The following is a 20,639-nucleotide window of genomic DNA, read 5'->3' on the forward strand; positions in this document are numbered from 1 at the left end:
CATATATATCTTATACATATGCATATATATATGATAAAAATTACTTTTTTTAACAAATCATAAGGAAAATGTTTACCTACCAACACAGTAAGATTACCTGGTTAATAATAAGATTGTTTAGAATATCTCGTTCTAGAATTATTTGCTCAGACTCAGTAAAGTCCAGTTGAGACAGATAATCTGACAAATTACAGTAAATGCTGCAAATATATACTAGCATCAGAGTAAACCTCAGGGCTCTGTTAGCAGAGAAGATATATTTGTATAAGGAGGAAAAAGAACCGAGTGAGAGCAATCAGCTGCTTACTATAGCAAGAAGCTGTACTTCTTGTGATCGCTTTAACTATTCCTTGGCCAAATTAAGAACTCATCAAGAACAGTATACCTGCTGCACACATTTCACATATGGAATAGTGTGGGTTTTTTTTTTGTTGTTGTTGTTGTTGTTTCTTTGTTTTTTTTTTTAACTTGTAATTACCAGCTGAGAATCTTTTCAAAAGACACACAAGAAACAAGGAGGAGGATACTCTTATGGATATTACAAAAAGGCAATCAAACTTTGTTGTACCAGGAGTCTGGGAGGAATAAGGACTCAGACAAGGACATTCCAGGAAGGGTTCACATATCGGATATTAGGAAAAACTTCTCCAAAAGATCATCTGGGCACTGGCACAGGCTGCCCAGGGAGTGGTGGAGTCACTTTTCCAGGAGATGATGGTGGAAAAATGCGTAGATGCAGTACTAAGGGACATGTTTAGGGGGCAATATAGGTGGTAGGTGGACGGTTGGACTAGATGATGCTAGAGGTCTTTTCCAACATTAAAGATTCCGTGAGTCTGTGAAAACGCCTCAGAAAAGCACAGAGGAGGCCAATGGTAGGCTACATACTCATGAAGTCGTCATTTCTGTTTTACTCAATGAATCTTAGCAGTGATTCATTCTGCATTACAACTGGTAAAGGTAAGGAGGTGTTGTAGGAAGCTCTCCTGGCTGACTTCATGCTACAGTGAGGCTGATTAAAAACAGCACATTTACAGTAATATTTTCAATATTTCCTGCAGATCTTGAGATTGTTTTAATAAGTTAAATTCTGAGCAGAAAGAGTAGATTTTAATTTACTTTTCAGTGCTCCCTAAGCATTCAACATCATGTTGCATTCTTTTAAATACTACATGGAACATAAAAATGCAGGAATTTAACATCTTAATGAAAATGAACATTATAGTAGCCAGAAGCAGCTAATTACACAGGACAGGTTTGTTAGCACAATTTCGGAGCATGAGGAGGAAATGAATTGAGAACCCAACATTCACAAACATCAACACAAAATCCTGGGGCTTTTAAATACGGTTTTGTTCCACCTCCTACTGCTTGCTATCTTCCCCATAAAAGTCGCAGAGGGCAGAGTCCAAAAGCTGCCAACAGGTCATACAAGCTTCAAGGCAGACCCTTATATCACCTGCCAGAAGTTCAGTTTGGGAGCGGCGATGGAGTAGGATTAACATACAGATCTACATCCTTTCAGTCAGAGAGGGACAGGGAGAGATTGTTATGGATGTCAGCACTTCGACATCCCAGAGACACACTGGCACAGTACAAGTTGTGGTTGTGGTCGACATTGCAGCCTGCAGACACGTGCCCAGCTAGGAGCCAGACTGCAGGTCTAGACTTCTGAACCCAGGGAATGTCATCCTGTGGCTAGGGATAATCGGTATACAGCGTGCAGTACACTAAAAAGGAGGGCACAGCAACTGGAGATAGATTTTTCAGGCAGTGCCATTCCAGTTTAAAATATTTGGCTTTGCTGAGGCATGTTTCTAAATTAATAGGTCCCATAGCTTTCAATAGGATTATTCAGGGTACATCATTCAAGCATGTAGTATACATTTGTAAGATGAGGGTTAATTTTATTTTAGTATAAAGTGTTCTTAAATGTATCAGATTACAAATTAAATAAGGAAGCCAATAAAAGCTAGTGCAGAAGACCTCCTTATTGAGGCTGCCCTCACCCTTCTTGACACTTTGTGTAAGGTGGGCACATGAGCCATGACCCTTACAAAAGACTCTTCAAAAACTTGCTTTTTTGTGAGGGTTTTTTTTTTGTTGTTTGTTTGTTTTTGTAAACCCACATCTTACATCCCAGAACTTTTGAGTTCTGTGCAAAACGTATTTAACATGAATTAGAAAGTGGAAAATTGCTATGTGTTTCTTCAGGAGAAGATGAATTTTTTGGTTTTCTACACTCTAAAAATAAAAAAATGTACTTCGTCAATGCAAATTCTGGAAAAGAGTAGCAGCTACGGAAGTAACAGTCCTCACTACAGAAAAATAAGATTTGTGTGGAAGCAGTCATAGTGACAGGAAACCTAAATCAGTAATTTGCAATCATTGCAATTTTTTACCACCAGCCAACTTGCTTAAGCTGTCGTTGCCTAGAAATCCTTCCCAAAAACATATTTAAAAAACAATGCCAAGTTCAACAATCATTTGAACTATTTTTAGAAATTACATTCATCTGTTTGTCAGAACACATGAAATTTCAAGGAAGGTTATTTATTTAATCTGTATTTGAATCAAGTTTTCTCAAAGTAATATCTGTTGTTGATATCTGTTGAAGATAGCTACAAAAATAGTATAATAATATAGGATAAGATTAATGTAATTGTTTTCTCTGAGAGCTGAACAATTCTGTTCAGTGCAGGGCTACAATCTAATAATTATCCATTTGCTAAGTGACACACGAGGCTCTATCTATGCTGATATTTACAGATTGAAAGTATGTCTCTAAATAAAAAATCAAGTTTGATGCAGAAACATTTTCTACATTTTAGTCAATATCGAAGGAAAAGTGATAACTCCTGTATATGAAGTCCAAAGAATCAAACTCAAATAAGCACTACTGAAAACAACGATGCAAGAGCAAGATGGCATTTGCTACCTGGTATAATGTAGGATGTTGCTAATTACTCCTATATATCATCACTTTCAGTGTATCCAAATGTATAACTTGAGTACAATAACTGATCTCTCCAAAAACACAGAAAATATGCAGTAAAATGGTTTATCTGCTCTGCTCTACTCTCCAGAAATAATTTTATCTTTGCACGTTGCGCAATTCTCACTTTCATCCACTACATGCCAACACAAGACATTATCATTTTTTGCAAAGAAAAGATGAAAAGCTTAAATTACAGTTCTGCAGAATGCCACTTAACACAAGAACTGCAGGAGAATTTCCCATGGAACATCAATCCAGATCTGAAAATCTATTTTACAAAAGTAGCGATTTTCTGCTCGCAGAGAGTTCCCTTGTGTTGTGTTACATTTTGTGATAAAAGAGATAAACAGAGTTCACTCTCATCTTGAATGAAAATATTTTTTTATTAATAATTGGGGCTATTGTACTCTTAGAAAACTAGGTGCTAAATACTTTTCAGCAGCTAGTAGCTGTAGTTCTGATTCACAGCTGGAACATGGACTGAATTATGAATACACTCGCACTCTAGCATGACATTTCAGCACACTGCCACTAACTTCACTAATTGCCATGGGGCCATCAAGATTTTTAATTGTTAGCATGCACTTAAAGTCTGTCTTAAACAGTTTCAGGGAACACAAAGCCATGCTTAGATTCCTATTCAGGTACCTGCATTGCGCAGGATGGAGAATTCTAAAAGTTCTTCATAAATATATGTGTAAATACAATACCAAGCAGATATGAGGAGAGGACATGACCCTGGAGAGCTTGTAAGGTATTTTAACCATAAACGGTTTCATTTTGATACACGGCTTGCTAATGATCAAATTTGGCAAAACTATTTATCCTGTTGTTTAAACAATTTATATTCCCACTTGTATATGGTCAAGTAGATTTAGACTAGATATTAGGAAGAAATTCTTTACTGCAAGAGTGGTGAGACACTGGAACAGGTTGCCCAGAGTGGTTGTGGATACCCCCTCCCTGGAATCATTCACGGCCAGGCTTGATGGGGCTTTGAGAAACCTGGTTTGCTGGGAGGTGTCCTTGTCTATAGAAGGGGGGGGTGGAACTAGGTGATCTTAAAGGTCCCTTCCAACCCAAACCATTCTATGATTCTAAGTTCTGATAATACTTTTGTGAATTTTTGAGCCAGGTACATGTATCCAGTGTATGTTTAAGGTTTGTTCAGTTTAGTCTACATACTAAAAAAGTGCCGAACCAGCAGTTTCTGTAAATCCAAACTTTACTAATTTCTAATTAAACTACTGTTGGGTTTGGGTTTTTCTTTGGCCTAATCACATACAACTATCCCATTGATTTGTCCTTTTTCAGGAAAGCATGGCTGTATGGACTCATACACATACCAAAAATAGAGATGACTTAAATAGCTCTCTCTCTTTTAAAATGCCTATCTACTGATACGTAATAGCTATGTTAAAAAACATGGGACATATACAGTGAGACTCAATTGTGCAAAGGCTAATTGATTTATAGTATGGGCGCAGCAGCTTCAGGAGGGTGCAAAAACATCAGTATTAGAATTCTACGGGTGTAAAATATGCAAACCTTTTTTGTCAATGTAGACTTCATGCTTCAGGTAAAAAATTAAAATAAAAATTTAATAAATTCAAGAACATTTAGGCTAGAAAAAAAATTAAGCTTGTGTCTACTATTGAAGTTTATTTAAAAAGCCATCCATCATCCTATGATATCCAATGGGAAGTTAGCAACCAAAACACAACACATCTAGTGAAGTATATCCAAAATTTATGTTCTTCAATACACTAAATGTCAAGATCAATTTAATTTAGAAATTAAGTACTATATACTGAGAATTTTGGTCTCCAAACTCTTCATGAACATATTTAACTTCAGTGAAAAGAAAAAGCAATTCTGAAAGTCAGGAGGGCTGAAAGTGCATAATAGCATTGAACATTTTCAAGGCTGATTCTCAATTATCTATTACGAAGTTTTACATGAAATTTCTATTTCCAGTTGACAAGTTTCTCCAATTTTCAATTTGCTCACAACTCTATTTTTAGGAAAAAGAACTATGCTTGTTACCTATTATTCAGAAGTTCACACTATGGAGGAATATTAATTATGATATCCAAAACATTTGAATGGTACAGCAAGTCTAATGTGATGAAATTCAGAATGATTTTATTTTTTATTATTTTTTAAAATCACATAGATTATTTTTTTTCAGTTTTGGGTAAAATAATGACAAAATAAAAATAAGGAAACTTCAATTTTTTAAAATATTATTTTATTTATTTATTTTGTAAGGAACAGGCATGGAACAGAATTTAGAATCTCTTAATAACATCTCTATGTTAGGCAATAACAGCTAAATATTGCTCTACTACATTGTACAGAGACACATTGTTTTGTGTATGCTTCTTGCCAAAAAATGCAGAAAGTTTGCAATTAAGCCTTGGATGTCAAATCACATGCCATAATATAGTTGATAATATTCGCTCCTGAAGGAAAGCATTTTAATTGGGGTATTATTTCAAACATGTTCCATAGGAGCTCTAGTCACAAAGTCTCTTCGAAGGAAAAATTCAAGAAGGAAAAAATGGAGCACGTTCTGTGTATTTTAAAAGCAATTGCTGAATTCCATAGGTCTGCTTAGTATTTTTTACAAGAACATTAACCCATCGCCTGACGCTGCAGACCTACCAAGGCTGCCCCAAAATCACAAGCTTTATTGAACCACTATGAATTGACAAAATATTTACAGTAAAATAATTTTCCATAAAATACGCTGTACTGCAGCATGATAATGAAGAGATATAGGACAGGCTTTAAGATGCAATGTACTTTCATCTGAAAAGTCTCCTGAAATTCTTTGAACGTTTCCAGGGGATTAATGAGGTATTTTGACAACACACAAGAAGTGTCTGGTTTTCAAGAAGCCTTATAAGAGGGAACATTCACATCCTTGGAAATTAAACTGTGTATTTTAAGCCACTAAAAATAACACAATTATTAAAAATTTGGCAGCTCTGAAGAAAAATACCAGAAGATACTAGCAAACACATGGAACTACTGAAGAGCGTCAAACTTGAGTACACATATTTTACAGCCTTTCAACATGACTTAAACACCAATTTTAACAGCTTAATTGAATGTTTCTTATTAAAAGCTATCACAGATGAACTAAAATAAGGAGCTAAACTAGCTAGAGTGTAACTAAATCAAACCCATTATTCCTTGCAATTGCAGTGGATTAACTGCGTGTACGTGCATTAGTCCCCTTGTTGTATACCCTTATCCCTTCAAGAACTGGTACAGTGTTTTAAGTATTTCAAAACAGCTGTCAATTAGAGGGAGAGAGAGTGTTATTGTGCTTTTTCTTTTTTTAAAGACATGCTAAATGCTACAATTAAGGTAAATTTAGCGTAATATGAATCTCCCATACACAGCAAAAATTCAACAAGGAGACCATTACACCTACAAAATCCATATATATATTAAAATATTTTAGGGCCTATTCCTCCAAACTAGTACTCCCTTGAATACTTTAACACTTACTGCATCAGGGTATTTATGAATAAATAAAGGATCGTTTTAGTATAGAAAGTAGAGCTTTCTTAAGACATACTTTTGTAATTACCTCAATATTCCTGAAAGCTCAGAGTGCTTAAATCCTTACAATTTTACCATTATTTTATTAAGCTGGGCAAGAAGCATACTGAGGTGTCAGTCTAAAAACATCTTACATCCTTCTATCCATGAAAATATCCATGTAGAGCATTTACGAGAGCCAATACTTCGTATGTTTGCAATATTTAACATGCGCTCTCTGCAACATAAAAGAAACAGGAACTGCTAAACAATACTAGACCACAGGACATTTTTAACTCTTCCTTGAATTTCTAAGTACTACTACGTTTTATATATATATATATATATATATATTTAAATAATAATTGCTTTTAGAGTGAGAACAGTTTTACAGGAAAAGGCTGTTTCCTAAACTCTACTCTTTTCAGCTTGCACCCTTTCACAGACTAAATATTTTACAGAGGCAGCATCTTTACGATGCTTGTGGTTGAGCACTTTACTTTCTGTAGTCACTTCTCATTATTTACAAGATCCTGTCCAATATATAATCTAAAATTTAGGTTTGTCTCAAGCGTTCAGATCGGCAAATAGGAGAGAAAACAAGAAAAAACAGGATTTGTCCCTTTCTTCAGGGATAGCAGTCAACCCATCTTCACAGCTATTCTGTGGCACTTCTAAAGCCTGCAGTACATTTACAAGCCAAATGGTTACCAAGCTTGGGCAGTGAGGGGGGCACACCTCTGTGCCATCATGCCCCTCATCCCCGGAAAGGCTCTAGATGTGCTTAAGGGTAAAAATTCTCCCCAGTACACCGTTTTGTTAATCCTTTTCTTACGACCTGTTTGCCTGGCTAGGGAAATTATGCATAAAGAAATAAAAGTTCTAATTCAATTTCCATGTTAAGTGATGGATTTGAAAAAAAAAAAAAAGAAAAAAAAAGTCAGAAAGCATATTCTTTGTGTTTACTAAGAGATATGCACTCCAACATTTAGTGTCATGGAGCTGGAGTTAAAACCAGAAACGGTGAAGATAATTTAGCTGCATGAATGCCTGCTCTTCAGTAAAATGCTGCCAAAATTAAATAGGAATGAAACAGCACTTTGTAGTCATTGGTCGCTCAGCAGGGTTTGCGTAGTTAAAAACCTAAGTGAAAAGGGTGATTGACCTACATTGCTACTAGCTTAGCACAGCTGTACTTTCATATTTTCACTGCATCCGAGGAAGCTCATTATTTAATACAACTGAGTTACGTGTAATTGTCGGTCTTTCATTTTACACTTTTAGGGGCCAGATATTAATCTCAGATGTGCAGCTTGCATTACTGTGCATCTGGAAGTATCTCTGACTGCCCATTTGCACGCAAAGCTAAAAGGATGGGACTGCACACGGTTGCACCTGAAATTAGGAGGCTGCCCAGGGGCAGGAGGACCTCACAAATATGCAGAAATCAAATGAGCAGATGGAACAGAAAGCAAATCCCCTGGCACCCCAAAGGCAAATGCTATGCTGTTTTTTTCCCATTGTTTTGAGCAGAACTAGCTCAGAATGCATAACCAAAGCACATTTCACACAACCCATACCTGCGGTTTAAATAAGTAATAACCTTCCAGTTAACAACCAGTTTGATATGTTAACAGCCCAGGGGCTGTTAACATAACGACTGGTCATTAATGGCAGTAATGACAGATTTCAAAGGGAATATTTTGCTTGTAAATGGACATGCTGCCAGTCAGAACAGAGGACAGAGCAGGATAGGTTGATACATTAAGATGTCACTGCACAGCTCCGGAGGAAAGGAAAAGGGAAAAAGAAAAAAAAAAAGCCAACTTCTCGCATATTTCACTTACTGTAAATGGACTTGAAATACTGGCATAAACCTAAGTTCCTTAAATTAAGTCTTCACTTTCTAACCCAGGAGTGTATAAGCAGGAGACAGAAGCCTGCAGGGGAATTATACTCTGCATATCATTTTCACCACGTATGTTATTCCTAACATTCAGCCCATTCTTTACTCAAGTCAGTTCTCATCTTCGTTAACAAAACAGAGCTCATTCCTGCTGTGACCACTCCAATACCCTGGGTGCCACATGCCACCTCTGAAATCACTGGAGTGACTTAGTTGAATCAGATTGCAGAGGAAAGCCTCTCACACCCAGAACATCTTCCAAGCTCATTACCTCCATCTCCATGACCCCCTCTATCCTAGAGAGTAAGGTCTTAATAAAGTAAAATCAACTTATTTTAACAAAAGGGAGAGCTAAAACAAAGCAAGATTTGAAGTTTTGGCGATAGAGAATACTTATAAAAGGCTCAGAATAGGCATCTCCGGGCTCAAAGGCCAAACAAGAGCATGCATTAGAGTGGAGGGAATCTTTAATATGTTTGGCAGGCATTTCTAAATGAGAGATACTAGAAGCATTTTTGCAAATAACCAAAGACAATCACACAGTTTCTGAATTTAACCATGGATGTCAAAGCACACAAACTGGCTACATTATTGTTTGTAGTATTTGTAGAATGGCTGTCTTATTGAAATACATAACGAACACAGAGAGACAATTTAATAAGCAATTTTACTTTTTATAATATCATACAAGCCACATATCCTCTAGAGGGCACCACATAAATTAATAGGAAGCTGGAACAGTTTTGTACATAGCAAACACTCCCTTTATAGTTAAAAAAAAAAAAAAAGAGGCTAGCTTGAAACTGCAATCGAACCCTAATCTGATCATTATTGCTAAGTAATTTGTTCTTTAAATTGATATCAAGTGAGGTGCTAAATATGAAAGCTTATTTGACTACAAAGCTAGAGAACATTTAACTAGTTTCTACATTAGCATCAAAAAGATCACTTTTATATACTTAGTTATACAGTGAACCTATAAGATGCAACGAGGCAAATGACTATCTGCAATTACCTTTAAGTGCATCAGTATGAAGTTTAGAGTAAATACCAAGTTTAAATCTGTGCATTCACAAGAATCATTACGAAAAGGCTTATAACTTTCATTAAGACTTCATAAAGACTTGGTAAACCCAGAAACAAAATCCAAAACATCTTTAGACTGATTACAGGATGTGTCATGTATGCTGGTTTCACTGGTGCAAAAGTAAATATTGTAGATGAATAAATAACAAAAAAAATCAGTTTTGAAAGCGTTCATGACAGATAAATCATGGTGTAAAAATCGCAGTTGCCTTCCTCTGAGTTACATACTATGAATTTTAACAATCTGATTGCTAAATATTTACTCCTGATAGACCTTTAAATACCAGAGAGCAATGGGATGCGTGCACACATCTGTACTGTGGAAATGTTTTGTTCATAACCCTACTACTCAATAACTTTTGATTTTGATTTTAAAACACTTGATCTGTTGCGTGAGTTTTTGGGAGACTAAGTTCAAAGCCACCAGTAAACATGGGGATCAAATTGCCACAGTAGAGTTTTCATACTCCTGCAGGCACTTGTAGAAAGACTCTTAAAACAGGTTTTAAATATTAGGCTCAGCACTGACTTTCGCCCAGAAGCTGTTCATACCACTCTCTCTACGCACACAATTTAAGATCACAAGCAACGTAGGTTTCTGTACAATGATCCCTTTCTGTTCCTTGCATGAAACAGTTTCCTCTTCATTTTTAAAAGTAAGGTTTTGTTAGCTACTTTTTTGGCAGCTTTAACACGATGGCTTTAAGATGCAGACTCCGTTTGCGCTCAGCTCATGGAGCTTTAATGGGTAGCAGAGCACTTTTACCACTAAGAGATCCAAGGCCCCATCTGAAGAACCCTAAGCTGCCTTGCAGCCCCGGCTCAGCAAACGCCCAAGACACTTGCAAACAATTTTGCTCTACTCTAAAAAGAAAAAACAGGTTGTAATGTGGAGAGCCAGAGTACCAAGAGCTGTTAACACTTCAATCCTGATTTCTGTACCAACCTACTCATGCCATACACCCTGGAAACTTCCTATTTGCTACCTGTGCCTACACTGAACTTTTAAGTTAAAACATGTAAAGAGAATTTTAATTTTTCCCCAGTGTATTACAGACTTGAATGTCCCTTTAAAAGAAAACGACTTTGCCACAGGAGCAGGGGAAATATTCCCAGAAGTTCACACCTGCCTCGGGCAGCCAGTCTCACTAGGCCCCCTCTGCAGGGAATGGCAGAAGGTGCTCCTCTAGGAAACAGGTGCTCTGAATCACCCCAGAGGAGCCCCTCTCTCTCTATTTACTACTGACAGCCCAGAGAGACCAAACTTCTTGATTAAACTCAGCTTCTGCAAGAAGCTCTATTTATACATGCGTGCTCTAGTCTGGTACTGCGCCGACTTATATACCCCAATTGTTTTTGAGAAGATTGACAAGCAAACAAGAAAGCAGAAAATCAGGTGATGGTTTGCCATCTCCACAAAGCATCGCTCAGGGGATGGTCTGCCACCTCTGAGAAGCAGTGCTGGGTCACCCAGGTCCCACACAGGTCAGTGGGCTGGTTGGAGCCCATTGGCCATGGGGTTATTTAGCACAGGGAAGGTGAGTGGATTGTCTCAGTGCAGCTTCTAGCAGATAAATGGCAACGTTCCTTAAAGATCCGACCACCACCACAGTCCCTCTGGTGAACTCAAAGGGCAGAAGAGGATATGCACAGCCAAATGGAGCGAGCACTCATGGCATTCCAACCCACACTTGAGCAGCTGCAGGCCACTCAGGCGGCCCTGCTCTTTCAAGCTGAACATTGCGTTGCTTTTAGGAGAATCAGCTCTCCAGGAGCACTGCACTGGGCCAGCGGGTTATTCTGTTCTCACCTCCCTCCCAGCACAGCACCCCGCTATATAAGCATCACAAAACTCACGAGCATGCGATACTACCTTTGAATTTAGCTTCACCTCTCTGCTGCAGCTGGTTGCCTCACGCTCTGCAAACGCTTTGTCCCGCAGCCCCCAAGCACTGTATATGCACCACTACCTACACTGACCGCATTTCTCAGGGAACACGACACAGGCGCAACCTACCTCAGGTAGTCTCTGCGACAAAGGATAAGGTTGGCTTTGGTGTACAGAGTGGAGCCCACCTCCCCCAGGCGGCAGTCACAGCAGGCACATTTCAAGCAGTCTTCATGCCAATATTTGTCCAGGGCCTTTAGAAGATATCGGTCTTTAATCTTACGGTTGCAGCCAGCACAACCTTTCGGCTTGGTGTCTGGCTGGACTGAGAGCATTTGTATACCTGAAACACAGCAAGAGGAGAGAAGGGTGAAAACAGACACTCTCCAGAATGAGCCTCACAGTCTTCTCTTCCTCCACCTCTCCCCTCCCACACACACCCAGTTCATTATAAAGGCAAAGGCAGAGAAAGGATGACATAATCTGGCGAGTCCACAGCAAGCTGAAAACAATATTAAATAAACTTGAGAGCAGAAACTTCCACTGGTCTGAGTTCCACCTCATTTATCCGGTCTCTCTGCTGAAAAGGAATACGATTGAAAAATTAAAATGGAAAATTAAAACAGTCCTGTTGAAGAGTCACTCACTTTTGCCCAGCATACTCAATGTTTAGCATATGAGCACTCCAGATTCTAGAGATGGAAAGACTGAAGCTATCAAAGGTACGGGGCCAGAGGTACAGGGAGGTTTTGCCCAGATATTTTTGCAGCAGGGGTTGTTTTGTTTTTTAAGATTTTCATTCTTAGGCACAAGAATGAAGCAATCAGATGTACAGAGACTTCAGTACCAGCATCTCTCATTGCATCCTTCAGTCTAAGGACCTGCTGAAAACTCTGACCTTAAATAAGCTGCACAAGGTCAGACTGTTGCCAGTTTGTCACAGAAAATAATAATAATAATAACAATAATAATAATAATAAATCTCTGCCCTACTCTCTAATCTCAATTTTATCCAATAGATAGTTTGGGAAAAGGAGTCCAGTGGTGCCCATTAATTATATATACCTTTGAACGCAATATCGGAGAGTATTTAAATAACAATTCAAGCCCTTGAACCGCTGTTTAAGGGACAGAATGGGCAAAAGTGGAATACAGTTGAGCGATGGCATGTGGAGCACTGCAGCTGCCTTCCAGAGATCCATACAAAAGAAATCGATGGCCCTCAGTTTTGCTGTAAATGGGGAGAGGAGGTCACTGCCCCAAAGTGCTTACAGACTGGTCTCTCTTGGCTGGTCTCACAAACTGCCAGCCGATTACACTCACACTGATCCTCTGAAAGTCATTTCTTAGAAGAAGCAAAATCATAGCCTTGTGGACGCTTTGCTGTACATCAAACAGGCATCAGAGAGGAAAGCAAACAGACACGCAGTTCGATTACTAGGTTATCTCACTGTTTTAAGCCAATCAGAGATACAACCGAAAAAAAAAATTGCTATTCATTAGAGTGCATCTGAGCATCACGACGAGAATTTTGTAAGATGAAAATAAACGCTTTTGCCGACAGGAGAATCCTTCTCCCAAGTTCAGGGCACGGCACCCCGTTCTTAACGCAGCGACTGGGAAAGGTCAAATAGTCTTGTAACAAAGAACAGCAAATTCAAGAGCTCCTCATCAAGAACACTACACTACTGCTCTTAGGAAAGCTTTGCAGCCCCAGCTTCTATCAGCGCATCTCCGTTGGTGCCGCAGCACACTACCTCAGAAAGGCAGTCTCAGGTAGAGAGAACACGCACTGGCTGCTGTTTTATTTTACTTATTTTTAAAGGTCTCATAAGGAAAACATGAAAATGAGTGTAATCTTTGAAGTGATGGTACAGCGTGCCTTTATGAATATCAGCACTGTGAAGACAAGAGGCTAAATGCTGTGCAAGCTGAGGCATCCCAGGGATCCATACGTGTACGTGAAACGCATTGAATGTACGTGGACCGCAGCAAGCGTAGAGCCAGCTATGTGACTGTGCAGGGTTTATCAAGCTGAACTCACAACTTTCACCTGTGAAGCTGGTCAACAAATAACATATAACATCCCCACTCTTAGCTTTGCAACACATTCTACCATGCATTTTGGACGAATATATTTGTCTGTTAAATTAGCTGTTTGATTACAGAGACAGTTCTCCTAGTGAGCACCCCAAAGTACCGTGGCAATACTGCTGCCGAGCATCTATAGCTCCTAATAAGATAATCCAAGGTCTTTATTTCTCTATCCATAAGTATCAAATTGGCATTGCTGCCTTCCCATTACCTTCCAATCAATGCTCTTCTCGCAGCTCCTATACCACTCGGCAACTCATAAGGTCTGTTTCTCATTCCCAAGTGGGAGGATGAGAACCTGCGACCTGCACGGGCTCTGCGGCTGGGCAGGGCTGGGAAAGAACACACAGCGCTCGTCCTGAGCAAGCGCCACAGCATATGCAGCTGCCAGAGGGCTCCCCTAAGCCCAGGGTGCAGGCGTGAAGCAGCAAGGTAACACAGCTACAAGCAAACGACTAAGAACACCGAAAACAGCAGAGACTTTTGTAAAGCGCCTGTACCAGACCAATGGTACAGGGCAGTCTTGTAGGATCGCCGATATATTTGCTTGGTGAAAAGGCTTAATCTGTGAAGTTGCATATACATAAATACCCCCTCAGAGCCCATGGCACGCTTACCCCTGAGCCCCTCTACCACCAAGCGGAGGACAGGCACACAAAACAGACCGCAGTTGGCATCAACTTCGTGGAACTCAGTGACAAAGTTCAGAAGCGAGAAGGGCTGCTCTGGGACTTTAATCTTTAGCTTGAGGGAAGCCAGGATAAACTAGCGGCTAACGCAGTTAAGGGCTTTAAAGAAAAAAAATCGTAATGTAGAAATTTTGTTGGCTGATAAGGAGCGCTGCGTCCCTGATCCCAGCTGATGGGCTGCCCTGCGCTCCACAAGGGGAACGAGATGCAACAGCAATGAGCCAGCATCTAAGCTTACTGCAGCAATCAAGCACGGTAATTCTTAAGGAATACGCTGCAAACACCAGATTATTGTGTTACAAATACAAGCCCAGCACGCGCTGTGTGGCACACAGTCTGGCACTGTTTTGAGGCTCTTGTTACGTTCGGAAAGCAGACGGAGCGCTGTCACGCTGGTTAGCCCAAACCCTCCTTACAGAGAGAAGTGGAAAGGGGCAGGCACCACTCGGAGGCACTGCTAACAGCCCCACGCTTCTGAGCTCGAGGTGAGGAGAAGGTGGCCCTGACATCCTGCTGGCAGCATGTCCAGATTAAGGATTCAGTATGCAGCAGCTATAGGAGGGAAGGAATGCTTTTCCTTTTAGACAGACCTGATGTTTTTCACACTTTACTTACAACGAAGCTGCTTCTATTTTAATGAAAGTTAAAATTAAACTACTGCTTCATTATATTAAAAAAAAAAAAGGTTTTTTTTTTTTTTTTTTGGAGACATAGAATAATCAAAACAAAACACAAGCAGTGCCCCAAGAAGTGCTTTACGCAGCTCCGAATTCTCTGCACATGCCCTTTTATTCACAGACCTGGATTAAATCACTTAATTCCAAGAACGGAATACTTGATTACTTCTCCTGTATGGCATAACCCAGCCTAATGCAGATCACCTCCCAGACCATCTCTCCTCCCTTTAATGCTCCCATCAGATCTCCAGTACAGTGACACTTCCCACATAGCGTGTGTGTGCTTTCAGCTGCCCAGAGCAGCAGTCAGCGTACCTGCAGCTCCCACAGGCTGCAGCCCCACAGCTGGCTATCCCCAGGTGCAGACAGGAGCTCTGAGGCTGACCGCACCCAGGGCACCCTGAGATGATGCCGGGAGCACAGCGTGCTGACTGGCCACCCTGCTGCCCCCTCCCTCAGAAGGCAGAGCAAACACGGACGGCTCCAAAGTGCTACACCCAGGCTGCAAAAACTGAACCCGGTTTTCCCTTTAGTTTGGTAAACTTCTGTCCATGATCTGCATCCCGGAGCAGATCTGCACTCAGTACAGAGACATTTCAGTGCCTGTCGCTGCCAGGCGAACCCCTTCTATTTCAGCCCAATTCACTTTCCCCATCCTGCTCACCATCCCTCTCTCCTTCCCCCTCGCCAAACCCCAGGACACCGCACACGAACTGCAGCAGTCAGGAATAAGACTTCTAACGGCAATCCACATTCCTGATGAGAGAACTTCCTAACCCAGCCTGTAAGCTCCACCATCCCTCCCTGTCTCTCCAGATAAGTTGGATACAAGTGACTCCTGTCCCTGGCAGTGGTTGTTAATGCGCAAGGAAACACTGACAAGGGATCTGCAGCTATGAATTCCAGGATAAAGAGGAAGGATCGCTGGAAAAGGCTAAGTCAGACTCCTGACGGAAGGCAGAGACGTGAACTCATGTCACTCAGATCACCTTTTCCGGAACCAGGGTGTAGAGCTCTGACAGAACGAGCTCTGCTAGCAGCATCTGTGCGCAGGACCGGTCCCTGCAGGAACCAAGAGGCCGCAAGGACAGCTGTGGTTCATGGCACAGGGGATGTTCGGGGGCAGCACTGGATGCTCTCTCACACCACAGCACTCACAAACTTTTAGAGCCCACTCACTCCTCCTTCACTGCAGCACACACAGTTAAACCAAGGACAGGGGGATGCACAGCAAGAGAGGGAAAACTTGCTCTACTTCAAAATAAGAAAAAAATAAAAATCAGTTTGGGGCAAATTACATATCAGGGCAGTGGTCTTTAGAAGACAGAATACTGACAGACAATGTGCAGTCAGCAAGAGAGCTGGAGATCCAGCAGAAGATAAAAAATAAAAGAGAGAGTGCTTTTCAGAGGCTCTCCCACTTTGCAGCTCTATCCTATAAGCACTCAGTGCTCCAATTATTCAGGACAATACGCACAGACTTAAAAAAAGAAAAAAAGAAAAAGAAAAGAAAGAAAGTTAAGGTTTCAGAAGGGAAGAAACATTTCAGAGCTTGCATGCAGCGCATCGAGAGTGGTAACTAGTTTTAGATTGGCATGCAAATTGTTCCGTGGAAAATTCTTATCGCCTCCGAGACCCCGCTATTCTGAGTTATTTGACAGTTTAAGGGAAATCATAATTAAAAAAAGAGACATAAATAATAGCCTGTGCAGCGTGGTGCACAGAAATAAGTAGAACCATTTCATTTAAACTCTGGTGAGCTTTTAATTGCCTGGATTGCATTGTGAACCAGCCTAACGGTTGATTGCCTCCATTATGCTCTCTTGTTCTGTGCCATTCATCCGCACAGTCTCAGCTTCTGTAGTTAACACAACAAAGTAACCGCAACTCCATAACACCCAGGTTTTTAAAAAAATAATAATAATAAAAGTAAGGGTTTTTTTTTTTTTTTAGTACTCTGAATACAGACACTTCTGCATACTTTGGAGTCAATTTTCCATGGTATATAACTAAACTTCACCTCCTGCCCCTTCTTCTAAAGAGGAATACAATTTTATATATACACATATATATATTATTTTTAATAAAGGAGGTGGCTTGAGATTGGGGGGGGGGGAGGAGGGGAGGAAGAGGAGGTTAGGTAAAAACTAAAAATGGGAATGCAGTCCCACAGCTGTGAGCAGTGATACAGATTAAAAGAATTTGGCCAACACGGCTAGTCGATTGCCAAGAGACACCAAACAAAAGATTTCTCCTCTTCTCTCCCCTTCTCTTTTTGAAAGCGAGATTGGGCCTAAAAGCTTGTTTCTCTCTGTTCACTGGCCCAGAGCATCCCTGCAGGCTGTAGCCCCCTAAGGGACATCACAGCAAATAGATGTACCCAGATCTCAGGGACGGAGCTGCTTAGCTATGTTCCTACCCCTGTCGTGTCCCCCCCAGCTCCCCCCCCCCGACTCCCTCCCTCCTTTTTTAGAGCAGTGGTGCTGGGAACCAATTTGATTCCCTTTTTCTCCAATGCAGCTGCAAGGCTCAGAGATACTGACATTTTTCCACTCTTATCAGTTTAATTACAGTTACCATGGCAGCAAAGTGCTAGTGCTTGGCAAAGGCCAACAAGAGATTTGCAAGACTGAGTTCAATTTTGATGCAGCTCACATGCAAAATAAAAAAATAAATAAGAAACATACACTCTACAACAAAGACTCCCTTTCGGAGCCGGACGCTCGAGCCTTTTGTGCTAATTCCTTTTCCCAAGCATCAGCAGGGATGGGGCGGTGGGGACAGAGGGAGGCGTGGGGATGCGCGCAGCGAGGTTGGCTGCACCTGGCCGGCTTCACCGCTGTCACCGGCGGTCCTGCGCGGCTCTCTAGCCGGGGGCACGGGGGTCTCCTCGCTGCACACGCGAACGCTGACGGGAGAGAAGAGCAGAGGGAACCGCGCTCGCCCCGCTCCCCGCCCCGGCCCTACCTTCCTGCGAACTGAGCCAGCGCACCGGCAGCCTTACCAAAACTTTTCTCCTTTTTCTGCATGAGTCGCTGTACGGGCGCCCGCGGAGCTCCTCCTGACGGAAGCGCCGAGGCCCGGCCCGAGCAGCGAGCGTTCGCTCCCCCGGCGCGGGGCGGGGGGAGGGCGGCGGGGCACGGCCGCACGCTGTCCCCCGGGCACCCCTCGGAGCCGGGTCCCGGCGCTGCGCCGGTGGGCGGCTTTGTCGGAACCGACGGAGCTGTCACGCTGTCACACGCCGCGCCGGGAGCGAAGAGGGAAAAGAGGAAGCCGAAAAGCGCCCCCCGAAAGGCTCCCACGCGGAGCGCTGGCTCCTGCCGGGTAACCCGCGGCCGGTGGGGGCTGCCCGGCGCTCCCCCGCCGCCTCCGGGCCGCTGCCGCCGCCGCGCTGCCCAAAGGGTTAACCCTGCGCCGAGCCGGCTGCAAATGAAACTGCTGTACGGGGAGGCTGGCGGATTAGAGCCGGGGAGTGGGAAATTAAGCTACTCCCTTGGTAATTGAGAGCACGTTTCGAGCGGCTCTGGAAGAAGCAAGAATAATAATAACAATAATAACGGAGGCGGAGGGGGGGAGAGGTGGGGGGGACTGCTGCAATTCATTGTTAACTTTGACTGCTATTTCTCGAGACATCCAGTTAGATGGGTTTCGCTCAGCATCCTCCGCTTGCATGTATTTCATGTCTCATCATAAAAATAATGAAGCCTCACATGATTTAAACAAAACAGTCTCAGCAGAGCTGCAGCTCGAGCGAAAGTTGCAGTGCAGGGATGTGTGTATGGATTGCAGCCCCAGCTTATGACTCAGAGAGAGAGAGAGAGAGAGGGAGAGAGAGAGAGAGAGAGGGAGAGAGTGATGCAGACACACATACACAAATGACCCAAAGCTTATGTACACAGTTGCCTCACTTACCTTCTCAATTAAGCGATAGAGGGGAGGCAGTTCAATAAGCACAGTGGCTGCTTTGTAGCTCTTCTCCTTGGGAAAGGTCAAAAAGAAGCATTGTTTGGGGAAAAAAAATAAAGGGGGGGTGGGAGAGATGGGGAGGGAGATCGCTATTCTTTAAGTTTAAAATAATGAGGTCCTCAAGGATCCGCCAAGTAATTGTGTTGACCGCATCCGAGCTACAGGTGTCCTCCTTTTAGTATCTTGCAGTCCAAGGCTGTCTGTCTCCGTCCTGGCTGAAGACAACTTACCTAAAGCAGCGTGTGAGGAGCCGAGTTGAATGAAGTCAGGGCTTTATCAGCTGCAAAATGCAATCCCTTACCAGCCAGACATAATACAGCAAAAGAAAAGGTCACTCAGTTATTACTGAGCCAGCAGAGCCCAGGCAGCTCTTGTGGAAGACCACAGAGAAGCAGCTCCCTTCCGATTTAAGGCTATTTACCTCTCTCCCCCTCCACCCACCCACCCTTCCTCTCTCCCCCCTCCCTGCTCCCCCTTTCTCTCCCTCTCTCTTTCTCTCTCGTTCTGCAGCTCGCTCAAGTACAGCCGCCCTCAGAAAGTGCAAAGCAGCCAGGAGACAGATTGGGCTTTGTTGGTAATTTCCCATGGTGAAAATTTACAAGCCTGCAAGTGCAGTCAGCAAAACCACATGCATATGCTAGACACAAACACCAGGGACACACACACACACGCACACACACAAGTGACCTCTACCGAAGCGGCTCAGGATCACCTTCCCAGGGAGCGCTCCAGAAACAGAGCCGGGGAAGCAGGGAGCGTGCCCCCGCATCACTCCGCCCCAAATACTTTGCCTAAACAAAACAATAAGTTGCCTACGCAGAAGGAAAAAAAATAAAAAATAAAAAAAAGGCAAGATACGTATCTCTCTCTATTAATGAGTAATGAGGAAAAAAAAAAAAAAACCCTGAAGGTGAAAACGCATCCTCTCGTAGTGCTGGATGTGGGCTGCTCAGAGAGGAGCGCAAACTCCCGCGTCAAAGTTTGCTGCTCCCCGTGGGCTCCCCACTCCCATTGCCCCCGGCCCGGCCACGTGCTGGGCATCGCTCACCCATGCCACCTCCCTGCCCACACTTTCTGAGCTGAAGGCAGGCAAGCTGTTTTCCCCCTGCGGGATCCTCACCCCAAAAGCTGAGGACAGAGCCTTGTTCTTTACCTAGCGGTGGAGGGGGAAAAATAATAGAGGCGGATGCGCTGTAGGTGTTGAAGAGCTTTGACCAAGAGACAGACAGACAGACGTGCAAACACAGAAGAGATACGGCGTGCTTTGATATTGAGTCACGCTCGCAGATGATTGTTTCTTCATGTTTTATAATAAAGATGTTGAGCCTAGCCTACTGTAAATAAAGTTAAAAAAAATCCAAAGCATCTTCCTCTCAGAGCCATCTGCAGTTGGAGAAAGACCAGATTAAGAATTTGTGAACACAGTTTTCAGACTTCAAAGTGAATATCTGTTGTCTGCTATTAGAAGCACCACGCTAGATTTCCACAAAGCTTTGAAAGATGTCAGCTTACAATATACCCTAAATTTGAATGACATTCATATTATAGAAGTCTTTCAAGACCCAAGAAAGATTTAAAAGCATTGAAGTCCTCTGCCATCTGCACCCCTCCCTCACGTAATCCGGTATTTTTACTAAAAATCAAAGCAACCTCAGAAATGCATCTCTTCAGGACAGGTTACCCCCTCTCCCCATCTCAAACTAAGTTCCTCTACATTTTTACATATATATATATACATACATATATGTGTATATTAAGGTTCCCGGAACGAGCACGCTGT

General features: G+C 42.3%; 1 protein-coding gene across 12 annotated transcripts in view; it reads right to left on the minus strand.

Annotated features, from left to right (window-relative positions):
• LMO3 (LIM domain only 3) overlaps positions 1–20,639 on the minus strand; it is a 143,090-nt gene that overhangs the window by 37,975 nt on the left and 84,476 nt on the right. For 2 of the 12 annotated variants that reach the window (XM_040655734.2, XM_046905017.1), the window contains exon 2: positions 11,563–11,776. In XM_040655734.2, the coding sequence (XP_040511668.1) occupies positions 11,563–11,768 (206 nt within the window). In that variant the 5' untranslated portion in view covers positions 11,769–11,776. Of the gene's footprint in view, positions 1–11,562; positions 11,777–12,080; positions 17,331–17,580; positions 17,802–17,860; positions 18,417–18,805; positions 19,253–19,546; positions 19,614–20,012 lie in introns of those variants that run through there. The other 10 variants (XM_046905025.1, XM_040655720.2, XM_040655716.2 and 7 more) reach the window with 10 other exon arrangements.

This window comes from Gallus gallus, chromosome 1 (assembly GCF_016699485.2).
Source record: "Gallus gallus isolate bGalGal1 chromosome 1, bGalGal1.mat.broiler.GRCg7b, whole genome shotgun sequence".
Classification (NCBI taxonomy): Eukaryota; Metazoa; Chordata; class Aves; order Galliformes; family Phasianidae; genus Gallus; species Gallus gallus.